The sequence below is a fragment of the Oryx dammah genome, unplaced genomic scaffold (assembly GCF_014754425.2).
Source record: "Oryx dammah isolate SB20612 unplaced genomic scaffold, SCBI_Odam_1.1 HiC_scaffold_19, whole genome shotgun sequence".
Taxonomy (NCBI): Eukaryota; Metazoa; Chordata; class Mammalia; order Artiodactyla; family Bovidae; genus Oryx; species Oryx dammah.
This window is the reverse complement of record NW_024070203.1, coordinates 74,835,530-74,849,368: the sequence shown is the minus strand read 5'-3', so window position 1 is coordinate 74,849,368 and position 13,839 is coordinate 74,835,530. Positions and strand designations below refer to the sequence as shown.

At 40.4% G+C, this 13,839-nt stretch overlaps 1 protein-coding gene across 2 annotated transcripts; it reads right to left on the bottom strand.

The window, feature by feature from the left end:
* Positions 1-2,962: 2,962 nt before the first annotated feature.
* On the bottom strand, positions 2,963-12,978 carry ZNF706 (zinc finger protein 706). Of its 2 annotated transcripts, none has more exons than XM_040262020.1 (4): positions 12,694-12,978; positions 9,249-9,385; positions 6,784-6,891; positions 2,963-6,107 (listed from the first exon to the last, which is right to left on the bottom strand). In XM_040262020.1, exons 2-3 carry the CDS (start codon positions 9,381-9,383, stop codon positions 6,796-6,798), a joined length of 231 nt encoding a protein of 76 aa, XP_040117954.1. In that variant the 5' UTR covers positions 9,384-9,385; positions 12,694-12,978; the 3' UTR covers positions 2,963-6,107; positions 6,784-6,795. The 2 variants fall into 2 exon arrangements, with proteins under 2 accessions (XP_040117954.1, XP_040117955.1); XM_040262021.1 differs by lacking the exon at positions 12,694-12,978 and adding an exon at positions 12,296-12,495.
* Positions 12,979-13,839: the final 861 nt, after the last annotated feature.

Below are 13,839 nucleotides of genomic sequence, written 5' to 3'. Positions count from 1 at the left end.
TCGAATGCCTGCTCCCACTCTGAGCCGTGGACTCAAAGGCTCTCATTCACAAGCCTGGTGCTCTGGCTGCCTGCTCACTTTCTGTCAGAGAAACTTTATGTCCTTGCCTGAGCCCACCAACCACCCTGACTCTGCTTCCCCCGTGCACTGCTCCTCCCCAGCACAGGCCAACCTCTCCAACCCATGCACCATCTCCTTCCTATGTATTCTTGTCGACATTACTGTCTCTAAGACATGCAGAGCACTTAATATAGCCTAAAATTATATAAATATGATATCCCTTAAAACAAATTTTAATTTCTAAAGATTAGGGAACTTTGTTACATTTTCTATAATTCATCCCTTTTATATAATGCTTTACAATTTGTATGGAGAAGTGAATGGCAACCCACTACAGTACTCTTGCCTGGAGAATCCCATGACAGAAGGAACCTGGCGGGCTACAGTCCATGGAGTCGCAAAGAGTTGGACATGACTGAGTGACTAATACTTTACAGTTTATAGAACAACTTCACATATATTATTCTCAAATGTCAGTAACAGAATGCTTTAAGAAACAAAAGCAGAAAAATAAAACAAAAATTTTTTAAAGAGCACGCTTCAGGAATGATGAAAACTACTCATTCATAGTCTACTGCCTAAAGATCTGGGAGAACAATACTTTTCTTCCCCACAACCCACAGATAATATTAATGGTAGAAAACAGTTGAACATTTCATAAATAAAAACAAAACCCCTCATATCCAGTGCCCAGATCTTGGTTTCTAAATACCATTCTCCAATAAAAGAAATCAGGTCTCTTTGGAGAAATAGCTCCTTCCAGGGCTGGTGCAGGGAACACACAAGATTAGCCCGGAGCTTCCCACAGTAATAAAGAAATGCTCAAAAACGAACGGGGCATATCAAAGGGACATGTGAGACAATGTGAAAGAGCTCCCGATGGCCAAAGCCAGAATAACCTGAATAGCCAAGTAAGAGTACTGAATCCACATGGATATAAATAAATGACCAAATAAACAAAGGTGGAGAACAAATCCTCCTTATAGAATTTCAAATAATGTACATATTTTCCCCTCCAGCAGGTGGAGCTAAATCCCCACTCCCCTTGAGTAAGGGCTGGACATCCCAATACTTTTAAAAGACAGCATATGGAAAGAAAAAAAGTGATTTTCCAGTGGAGAAACCTGACCCACAGCACTTTAACTGAGGGACAGAGGTTAACATCACCAGTGATGTCACATGGGGATCATTCATCTCCGAGATGATAGGTGAAGGGCACTTCACCTTTGTGGTTTTCTTCCCAAACACCTGTTACCCCAAAGTAACCATGAGAAAAAAGACAAATTCAATTTGAGAGACATTCTACAATATACCTGCATGCACCTCCAAACTGTGAAGGTCATAAAGAATACGGCAAAGACTGAGAAACAATCACAGGCCACAAGAGACAAAAAAGACAAAATAACTAAATACAGTGTGGTATTCTGGACTGGATCCTGGAACACAAAAAGGGTATTACAGATAAACTGCAGCTGATAACATACCAGCGATGGTTTCTTAGTTCTGACAAAGAGAATAATGTAAGATTATAATATGAGGGTAAAGTGAAATTGGGTGTAGGGATAGAAGAACCTTCCAGTACTACCTTTACAACTTCTCAAGTATCCCCAAATTAAGAATTTATGGAAAATTTCAGAGGCTGCTCTTGCCTCTCCTGGCTTCCAAGATGGCCCACATTCTGCGTATAGAGTGTTTCTTCCCTGAATAAACCTTCTTCACCACGAAGAAAAACAAACAAACAAAAATTCAGAGATCCAGATCAAATAACATGTAGAAGCATCCTATATCAAAATCAGAAGTTTTCAATATGGTTAGCCCAGAGGATGTCTGACTTGCAATCAATGCTACAGACTTCCCTTCCTTCCTCAGTACAAGTGTTCTATACTAACAGGCAGCACCTCTTAACCCATCTGACTACTTCCCCTAAGTCCTCTGGATAAAACGATGAGCAGGAATCAAAAGTCTGAATAATGCGGTACAAACAATATAAAGTTTATATGACTATCTGTGAATAGAGGCATGTCGGAGTTTTAAAAGCTAGTTAATTTTACCAGATATTTAAGTCTCAGTAGGATATATTAAAATAATTAAATAAAATAGATTCAAGGCCTTTGAAAGACAAACCTTGCCAGTATCCCACATTCCCATTTAAGAATTTCTGGGTACCATAGTCATTTTAAAATAAACTTAACATTTACAAAAAGCACTTCAGGGAATTCCCTGGTGGTCCAGTGGTTAGCACTCAGGGCTTTCACTGCTGTGGGCCCAGGTTCAATGCCTGGTCAGGTAACTAAGATGACGCAAGCTGCGGGGGCGTGGCCAGTGACCTTAGAAACTGATATGAGGGAAGGAGGCAATATTGAGATTTTGAAGTAGATTACCTGCAATATTACTTTGATATTAAATATAAATTAATATGAAATCAAAATTTAAGCCAAAGTGGTGTCTTTGGCAAACCAGAGATGGTCACCTTAGCTATAGATCTCATTTTGAGAAACACTTAACATTGTTAGAGGAAATACTATGATGGCCTATTTCTTAATTAAAATTTTAATAAATTAGAATCCTAAAATGCAGGTCCCATTCTGAATTTTACAACACAAGTGGTGATAAAGTGAAATACTTCTGTCTACCAAACCCTAAGCTGTTATTATTAATATCATGTAAGAAACAATGATACTGTATAAATTTAAAAATGACTAGAAAGGAATATGATTTTAACAGAATTACTTCACAATATAGATATACCCTTATGGATCTAAATAAATGACTGAAGTCTATGAGTAGATTTTAAATTTGGAGCTGTATTATATACAAAAAATTGGAGCTAAACAATGGTTAAAAAACTCCCAAAGGATGGTAACTTAGTAAACAGTATAGCCAAAGAACATTTAAAATAGAAGACATTTAATTTTCAGTTTAATATGGTAATCCACAATTAATAAAGACAAGTTGTACTTTCGTTAATAAAACATCTATTTTCTCAGCCAAACAGATAGATGTTTTATTAAATCTTTACACTGGGAGTAAAGAGTTTTCTGAAACTTTAACAGATAAAATTAAGCTAGCTTGAAAGATCTCAGAATGTAAAGTCACAGTAAACACAACCCCCTAGTGTTGATCCTCATTGTGATACACTCTAAAAAGTATATTCTCTGACCAAAACTAAACCATACCAAAAACTGCCCCCCAAATGAAAATTCTAGCACAAATGAGTTAATGTAGAAACATAAGTTTAAATATATTTCAGTTATAGTTTGGACTGTGGTGGGTGGGTCACTGTATTATAGAAAAAGCCCTCTATATTAACCACATTTTAAAACAGGTACAGTACAATCCACATACTTAAAAAATGAAAAACAAAGGTTTTGGAGGGGCAAAATAGTAATGCTGGTAAAGTCTACCTTATTCATGATACATACATCTCAGGTTTTATATGCTGTGATTAATCAGCTACACAGTAGCTTAATACAACACAAAAAGTGTTAGCTCGAATCTGAGTCTATGTCTTTAAGGACTTATCCAATTTAATTAACTGATCTAAGCATTTTTTATTTTAGTATTGTTTTTAGATTAATAGTCGATTATTTCCTCTACTAATTCAATATAGCAAGGTTCTAAGCAAAGCTTTTTTCTCTTTCTTAAGTATCCTATAGATCCCAAATAGATAAAGGAAAAACACTGAAAAATGAAAGAAATCTGTCACCCTTAGAACTACCAATTCTACACTCAAGAGGCAATTCTGAATTGAAAAGAAATTATTTTAAACTGGGAAGAGGCAATATAAAAACCTCCTAAAATGTAGAAGAAATTAGACTAGTTTAGTTTTCTTTAATATCTTCTTTAATAAGACATTACAGCACACAACTGAGCCCCCAATGTGTCAGTTAAACATGGGGATGTAGATCCATAAGAAAGAGAATGGAAACAAGTGTAATCTTAACCCCATTCCTTTTGGCAACTAATGGTAATACAGAATACAATAGGAGCAATTCTGTGCATTTTATCAAGTCTTCGAAGACACCATAGCAGTTTTATAACTAAGCTGTCATCTGTTAAAGAATCTTCAAATTAAATAATGAAGATGCTGAAAATCTTCCCCTTCTAGTAGATTTAAGCCAAACACAAAAAAAGGGGCCTGCACTAACAATCCTCACATAAAGTATAAGAATGTCTTATCAACATCAAGGGAGCCATTTCCCTATCACTGAGATCTAGTTAAATATGGTGTCTTCAGCTGCTTATAAAAAAGGGTTAAACACAAGAACATAACGCTTTTATTCTGAATTACAGTCAAGAAAGCAAATTTAAGAAAAAAAAACAAAACTTGTAAAAGGTTTGTAAATGATCTGTTACTAACATAAATATACATATGCTCAAAGCACTTTTAAAAACTTTAAAATTGTAATTTAACCATAACTTCTGTAATACCCACTGTAAGCAATTAGGCAAATTTAGGCAAATTCTAATGTTCTAGTAACCAACATATTTGGAATTAACAGATAATAAATCTGAAACTGAGGAAATTAAGTACATGGAAAAAAATGACTATTTTAAAGTAAGAGTATAAGAATAGGAGTTGCTAAGAAACTATCACCACTGAAGCTTTTTCTTGGAAATATCTTATTTTAAACTTACACTAAAGACCAACAAGGTGGGCAGAAAATGCACAGCTATAAAACAAATGCAGTGATGAGTTACAGCAGAAAGAGGGAATGCATTTTGTAATCAATCCACAGGATCAGATTTGCGGCTCTAAGCAATACCAGTAAATATTTGCATGTTCTTCCTATTAAATCAACTTTAAAATTTAAACTGAGTTACAGTGGTTTCACTTAGTATTAACAGTTGGCAAAAGCAAATTAGAAGAAATCTAAAATTAGTCTTTTTTAATTGGGTAGGATTTACTGCATTTATCGGAACCAACCCACTTCCCCATCCGTAAGAGTAAAAAAAAAAATGTGGATATAGGCCTATTTTAATACTTTTCTAGTTCACATGGAAGTCATACTATACACAGTCTTTGATTTTAGGAACCAGCACAAAGTAAACTCCTAAAATCAACTATTAACTTAAAAAGGAAAGAAAGGAGACTGTTCTGGGAATTAACCCAGCCACAAGTCATTCCAATCCTTCCGTTACTGCAAAATCCATTCATAAATTGGCCAAATTGTTATTAACTTCCAAAAACCCCTTCCAAAATTATGGACTTCAATTTCAAATCAAAGAACTTAAACAATTTTCAAAGAATCAAGTATAATTTATAAAAGATAGCGCTTTACCACTTCACAAATGTTCCATATTTTGTATTATGCAACAGACTGCTTATTTCATGTGGCATATACATACTTTAGAACATAATTTTTCAGAAGGGCTCACTGACAATCCAACCAATCTGAAGAATATATCAGTTATCTACAGGCTATACCTGGCTGGCAGGTATAGCCAGGTCACATAGCAAGCTGAAATAGTCCAACCTCAATCACAGGAAGAGGGAAAAATGACACAATTGCAATATACTAAGGCAGCAGGTAAGTCATTCTTCACCTAGGTCAGCAACTGCCAATAAAATTCTGTGCACAAATTAGTGAATGAGTCTACTCTGGTTTAACTATGAACCTGCCCCTGAACTGAGAAAAGGACCTAAGAACTGCGCTTGCAATTTCAGCTGATGAATTCATTAGATATTTATAAGGCAAATAATGTAGAAAGAACAGAATTTCTAAAACCATTTATCCTGTGATGTTGTAAAATCAAAGTACTACTTTATTAAATGAGTTATTTTACACAATATGAACATCAATATAATTACAATTGTAAAAAAATTTTTTATAACAAGGATGGACTGATTTTCAGATTTCCAAATCAGAGTCAACTGTACATTTACACAGAATTGTCTTTGCATGAAGCCCAAAAGGGAACAGCATAAAAATGAGTGTTTCTGTAGCCCCTTTATTTTGCTGATCAACAGTTTGTTAGAAAAGCAGCTGCAGGTTTGTTACCTAAGGTCTGAGACAGTAGAAGAATCAAAGGTGTCACGTATTCACCTATAAAACATAAGATGTTCAGTGAATGTGAATATTACATAAATATGATTTACACGTATTTCAAGTGTCTTTAAAAAAAAGCAAAACATGCCTAAGCTATGAAGTTAGCCTGATAGATCTGTCAACTAAGTTTTATAAACAGATCTTTGATGAATATAAAAAGAAATAATTCTCATACATATACCATCACCATTTAGGGAAAAAAATCCAACCACACAGAAAGTACAAACTGATTATTTTCAAGTGACTGTCCAGTTTATAGTGAATGCCTACACCCTACCTTATATTCTAACGCACTCTGCTAAGCACCCTCAGTCAAATACCAACAAAAAGCACTCACAGACTATGGTCTGCATCATTTCTGGGAGCAAGATCCTCAGATACTTTCATAATGGTTATTTTCTTTAAGCTGAAAACTCCTCCATTCTTGGACTAGAGTTGGCCAGCATCACCTCACCCCATTTTTGGCTACAGTGGTAAAAACTTAGATGTTTCAAAGGCATTGAAAGGATATGGTCGGGGGAAATGGACTTCTAACAATTCAAAGTTAAATGTTAACTTAAAAGAGGGCAGTAGTGAAGTCTCAGCTAGAAGATAGAAATCAATTTTACAATTACAAGAGATAATTCTGCTCTTGTATACAACCTGACATTAACAAAAAAAAAATGTCAATTACCTGTAAACAACTTTATGCCTGAACATCAGCTAATTCTGGAGGAAGTGGAGTCTTGGGATGCTTGCTCTCAAAGTGCTGCTTGAAGGTCTTAGGGTCTGGCATTTGTGTCTAATTTTTTAAATTGTGCAAAAAAGAAGAGTTAGACCTGATTCATGAAACAAAAGTGTGCTTTTAAAATCCTAAGCCTACTCATGATCAACAACTACTGCAAAACACTTTAAATTCCTTTAACTTACTGGCTGACACACGAAAAGGACTTTGTAGCAAAGAAATTCATAGCATATCCCACATTTCACATATAAAAAAGGGATGGGTCACAGAGAATATTACCTGATTAACAACAAACAATAGACAACATTTACTGGACATGTTAAGCATTGTTACCAAACTTTTCACAGAATCTTCCAGTAATCTTAGATCAGTTTTTACTATCTGCATTTTATGTGCTAACGAAACTAAAATCTATAGTTTAATTTGCCCAGTACCTGTGTTTAAATTAGTACTAGATACTTCAGACCTCAAATACTACGCTAAACTGACTTAACTAGGCAAAGACATTCAATTATTTATTATTTAAGCGCATTACATTAGATAAAACATTAAATAAACATTTTTTGTTGTTGTGAGTTCTATATGAGATACTCTTAGTATTTTTAGAGAAATACTCAAAGTATTTTTTCATTAGTAATTTAGTGAAATTTACTTTTACCTTCTTCTCTTAATGAGAACTTTTAAGGAGTTAGGAATTCTTTCATCGGTAATGACTTCAATAAAAGATTAACTTTAGTCCAGGAATCAATCAAGTCTTATCAATATCCCTTCCCAACCATGGGCTTCCCAGGTGGTGCAGTGGTAAAGAATCTGCCTGCCAACGCAGATGTAAGAGACATGGGTTTGATCCCTGGGTTGGGAAAATCCCCTGGTGGAGGAAATGGCATCCCCTCTCCAGTATTCTTGCCTGCAGAATCCCAGCGAAGAGTCAGATATGACTGAGCAACTGAGCCACTTCCCATCCATACTACCAATTCTACCCATACATACGGGAAAAAAAGTCTGTTTTAACTGGAACAACCTCACCATGCACTTTTCCTTTGGCACTTTTATTTACTAACTTCAACGGTGGTGACCTTAGGGGACTTCCCTGGTGGCACAGTGGATAAGAATCCACCTGCCAATGTAGGGGACACAGGTTTAATCCCTGGTCTGGGAAGATTCCACATGCTGTGGAGCAACTAAGCCCAAGCTCTAGAGCCCATGAATCTCAAGTACTGAACACGCACACGCCGGGCCTGCACCCCACAACTCCTAAGCATGAGTGCTGCAACTACTGAAGGCCCTGTGCCCCAGAACCTGCGCTCCTCAACAAGAAAAGCCACCACAACGAGCAGCCTGCAGAGTATCCCCCTGTCCCCGCAACTAGAGAAAGTCCACTAGCAGCAGCAAAGACTCCTCGCAGCCAAAAATAAAAAATACTAAGAAGAAAAAGTAGTGAGTTTAAACAGGCAAAAAAAGACCCTGGCCTGGAATTTAAGAAAAACTTCGTGGCAGTGTGGTCCAGAAGGTGGGCTTCGGAGGTGGACCTGGAGGGTTCAGATCCCAGCTCTCCAACATACTAGCTGGGTGACCCAGCAGAAGTTATTTAACTCCCCATGACTCAATTTACTCTTCTGTAAAATAAGAATGAAAGTACTTTATGCCATAGAGGAGTTGTGTGATTAATGGGCGCATACATGTAAAACATGTGGCTCAGTGTCTGGTACCTCGTAAGCACTCAATAGCAGCTGTTATGATTCTTCTTCATCCTAATAAAACACATTAATGCTAGTCAAAGCCCTCAACGTGAATATACTCTAGTTTTGAGGACATAACTACAAATTTAGCAAAGGAAAAAAAAAAGCCAAGTATATAACCAGAGGTGTCTTATATAGCTCTAAATTAAGAATGTAAATCTGACTTTTCTTATGAAGTTCAAAGTATATTATTTGCCCTTAAGAAGACATCTTTTTTCTCCATGAGGAAAGGGTTTTTGCTTTGTTCATTCCTTCTCAATAACACCAAGAGAACTGTGTCTGGCCAGAGGAGCTATTCCAAAAATATAATTGTTGGGAGTTTTAAGGTGGTTCAGTGGTTAGAGGACTCTGTGCTTTTACTACAGGGGACACAGATTCAAAACCTAGTCAGGGAACTAAGATTCTTATGTGCCTCAAGGCACAGACAAAACACATACACACATATATATATATAATCATTGAACAGAAGAATGAAGATGGGTTCCTAACACAATCACCTCTCAAATCTCCTATTTCAAGTAAAGCATTTATCTTGCTATGTTTGCAAAATTTTAACCTATACAAACCAATCCCTAATGAAAGAACTGTCCATGAGAGAGTTATGCCTTTCAGATAAGACTGGGCACATTCAGGGTGGTACGGCTGTAGGGAACTATGTCTTTCAGTTCCTCTTACCCTACAGACAGTGCAGGTATATATTAAGGCAGCTTTGGCAGCAGCCTTCTGGTCATGTCCTTGTTTCTTCTTTTGTCCAGCTTGCTTTTTGGCATTTTTCTGCTGAGACTGAATCTTCTGCTGTCCACGAGCCATATCTGAAAACAGGAGTTGAGACATTAGAGCGAAATCTTAGTATGGTTAACACCCCAAGAACTGGCAGCTGTTTTATAGAAATACCAGTCAATCAAAATGTATGGATTTTCAAATTCTCACATACAAGGCTACTAGAGGATAAACTGATATAACCACTGTAGAAAACTAGTCACCTATACTGTAATCTCACAATTCCACTTATATTCAATAGAAATGCAAATACATTTTTGTACAGCAAAAGGTACAGTTCAAGAATGCTCAGTGCATCTGTTTCCAAAACTGGAAAGAATCCACATGCTTATTAGCAGTGAAGGAGAGACATAGTGTGTGGCAGACTTCTACAATAGACTGCTATGCAGCACTCGAAGGGAAGGATTATCACAAGCAGCAACATGGTTATATCTCAGTGTTACAGGAAAGAAGCCAGACACAAAGAACCTGTGTTACATAAAGCCTGAACGTCAAGACTAATCTAGGAAGTAACAGTGGGAAAAAAAGGACATGAAGGAGATTTGTTGGGGTGCCGATAATGTTCTGTGTTTTGATCCAGGTAACGGTTATACAAGTGTGTTCACTTGTAAAAAATCACTTAACTATACACCTAAGAACTGTACACTTTCCTGTATGTAGTCTTCAAAAGTTTACCTAAGACAGTTTAGCTCCTTCCTCAATCACTTGATCATTTTGGAAAAGTACTTTCCCCTTTGACCTGAGATTCTTACAACTTTAAGAGAAATAAAAGCTGTCATCCAGTGCCTCTAAATTCACAGGAGCAGTGGGAACCATCCTCTTGAATACTTAGGTTTCATAAAATTACTGTGCAATTCTTTCTTTAAAAAAAAAAATTGGTCTTCATATGACTGCTGGACAAATTATTAAGATTAAGGGGGTTGTTGTTCAGTTGCTCAAGTCATGTCCGACTCTGCGACCCCATGGACTGCAGCACGCCAGGCTTCCCTGTCCTTCACCATCTCCCAGAGCTTGCTCAAATTCATATCTGTTAACATTAAGGGTACTTTCACAAAAATGAAAGCTACCCCTTTTTACTATTGGCAATCTGAAATTAACATGGGTTAAAAATTAGGGGAAACATTTTTATTTTTTCAATAAAGACTTCTTTAAGACAAGTTAAACCTATTCATAAAAGGTCTGTAATAAGTTGGAGCTGGTTTTTAAATACTTTAAAATAGGATCTTTAAAATAGGATTTAAGTAGAATCCCTATGGATAGTTTTGACTAGCATTGCAATTAAATTTTACACTTTTAAGTCATTTCAGGACATGAACACACAATACATTTATTAACTTCACCAGGAAAGAGTGTTAGCTTGTTCTGACTGGAACCTTAACTAAATAAGAGGTCAAAACAGTCACTGAAACACCCCAGTTTCTCCCAAAAAGAAAAAGGGGAACAACAACAACAAAAAAGCACACCCATAGGACAAGTTCCCACTAGCATTAAACATAGAACCTAAAAGTCAAAATACAAAGGAAGATCAATCCTCTAGGAAGCCAGCTCAGCATTTCAACAAATTACAAAATTTTTCAGTATGGCTAGCCTAATATAGGAACCCCATTCCCATCAAATAATGGTATGTACAATCAGATGTTAGCCACTCAAGATGTTAGCCACTCAAGACTAAACTTCCATTTTTGTTATTTTCAAAAAAACCAAATCCTTATTAATTCCAAGTCAAATGAAATGCTTTTTTAAAAAGTATATTTATGGCAAGTTTACAAACCTATTCCCATGGAAACAGATTTGGACACTTCTGCATTATTTGAATGATAGGTATTCAATCTTTATGACATCTCAATGTTTACAACATTCTTAGTGTCTCAGTGTCTTAGTATCAGTACCTTAAGTCAGAATACTTCAGGCTTCACATGGATCTGAACTCTTCCACATGATGTATGCCATGTATGTTAATACACTGATTATGGAGGTAACCTCTTAACTGTTTTACACTGTATAAAATGGTAAGCTACTAATTCTAGAAGTTTCTTTGATATCTAGAAGTTATTAGCTATTCTGCTAAAATATTCACGCAGTGATCTGAAAAAAGCAACTTTTGCAGTTACCACCGCTGATAAAATATATTAACAATACATTTTCCCATTCTCATTGTCATCTCACAAAAGTAACAAAAAACACATAACAGCTTTAATAAAGAAAAGATTGTGGCTGCTGTTCTTATTTTTAAAACAGAAAACACGAGGCAAAGGAAACTGAAATCAGTCTAAATGCGTAAGACGGGCCCCTAAGTTCTAGCGACACGCTTGCATTGATTTCCTTTCTGAAAGCAGAAATGCAAACGAACAAACCACCTGCTTTTGGACAGCTCAACTTAGGGCTTGCTCTCAAGCCAACTGAGTTTTCTACAAAATCTTAAGCGTAACTACGCATAACTTCTCCTTGATTAAAAGCAGCGAACTGAGGGGCAAGAAGTCATTTACAAATACCTAAAAGCTGGCTTATAACTCTTTATTTTGTATGGTCTTCCGAGGGGGGCTCTAAAGAGGGAAATAAGTAAAGCGAATAATGAGTTCTTACAATATGAGGGGCTCTTACAGGAGGTACCAAGTATAAGCCTTGCCCCGAAAGAGCCTCCTAAAACCAAAACAAACGAGTAAGAGAAAAAATTTTTGGATCCAGGAAGTAGGATCATTTTCCATTAAGTATCTGAAAACGAAGAGGCCGGGGCAGTGAACAACAACTTGACTCTGGCTTTTTTAGTGAACTAAGTCCCTTTCGGAGAGAAGAGAGGATGAAAGGGCCGGCAGTTAGGTCTATCTTAGCCAGCACTTCGCTGAGCCCGGCTGTTAAGCCCGGCACACCTTCCTTCCCAGACCGGCCTCTCCCGCCTGGAAGAGAATTCCTCCTCTTTCTCGGCCACCGAAACCCCTACCTACCGGCCCCTCCTCACGGACCCCGGCCCGAGACACGCCTCCCAGGGGCCTCCGCTGCCCGAAACCCGGCCCCTTCGGCCACCGGGAGCTTAAGCTGAGGGAAACCGACCAGCTGCTGCCGCCAGCGGGTAAGGTTACCGCTCCGCAGCCGCCGCGGCCGGCCTGCGAGCCGGCCACCTGCAGGGCCTGGCAGGCGCCCGAGCTTCCCCTCCTTCCCGGGGGCCCGCGCCGGGACAGGGCAGGCTCGGCGGCCCCCCAAGGAGGCGGGGCAGGCCGGCGGCCCCTCGCGACCCGCGCTGACCCGCCCGCCCCTTCACGGCCCCCGCCGACCCAGCCGGCAGGCCCCCCACCCCGGCTCCCGGGCGTCCTGCGGCGTCAGCGCCGCCCCCACAGCCGCTCACCCGGGCCGGGACAGTCTTGCGTCGGAGAGACCGCGCAGCACGAGAGGGCTTGTGGGGGGAGGTGGCCGGAGGGAGAGGAAGGGGAGCGCGCCCAGCACCGCTTCGGCCTCCTCCACCCGCCAAGGAGGGGAAAGGCGAGAGCCGGCAGCACAACAGCCCGCGACTCGCGCCCGCCGCCGCCGCCGCGCGCGCCCGCCGCCTCTGCCTTGAGGGAAGCCACTACGCCCCGTGCTCGCGCACGCCGCGCACTTCTCCCAGTCTCCCCAGCGCCGCCTGTTCCGCGCAGCCCCCGCCCACTCGCCTTCCTGCCCCGGCCTCCCGCCCCGCCTCCCCACCGCCCCACCCGCACGCGCGCCTGCGCCTCTTCCGGTCTCGCGGGCCAATGGTAGCGCGTCCCTATTACATAAGTGCGAGGGGCGGGGCCTGGCCGGGACGGCGGCCTCTCAGAGACGGGAACGGCAGGGGACGTCGCGCTCTGTCCCCGGCGCCCCTCCTCTCCGACGTGCTCACTTCTAGGCGGCTTCAGCCGGCTCCGGGAGCCGCGTGATCTCGGTCCTTTCGGGTGATGGCCTGCAGTGTGATTCACAGGTCGCTTGCTCACTCACTCTGGCGGCGGTCCGGCCTCAGCCCCCGCGCCCCTTCCTTCTCTCGAGACTCCAGTCTCGGCGGCGTCCTCCTGTGCCTCGGCCTGGTGGAGGCGTGGTGGTGGTGGTGGTGGTGGGGATCCCAGAGAGGCGCGCCAGCGCCGCGGCGGCGTGGGTCACCGACCCGGGAGCCAGCCACCAGGGCGCACCGCCACCCCCGCCCCCAGCGGGGCCGGAGGCCCTTGCCTGGGACGCGCAGCCTTTGTTCTCTCACCAGCTGCCTTTTACCTCGTTCCCACGGAAACCCCAATTGTTTGACCAATCTGAGGGGTTTAGTGAGTTCACGATTCACGCCTGACTGTCTCACTGAGAACTGCCGGCTAGACCTCCCTGACTGTTTCAGGCTGACTACTTAACAATATACTGAGTTGGTAACACTCAAGGGAATGGTTAAGATGATTTTGGGTGGGGGGCGGGGAGTCTTGATTTACAGGCCGCATCAGGTAATTTCTAATATCTGAATCAAGAGCGATGGCGTTTGTAACGATGATTAAAGTTTATC

Coding starts and splice junctions, on each gene's coding strand:
- ZNF706 (XM_040262020.1), bottom strand. CDS start 9,383: ATGGCTCGTGGACAGCAGAAGATTCAGTCTCAGCAGAAAAATGCCAAA. Junction 6,892..9,248: donor ATACCTGCACTGTCTGTAGG/GTAAGAGGAACT, acceptor TTAAAAAATTAG/ACACAAATGCCAGACCCTAA.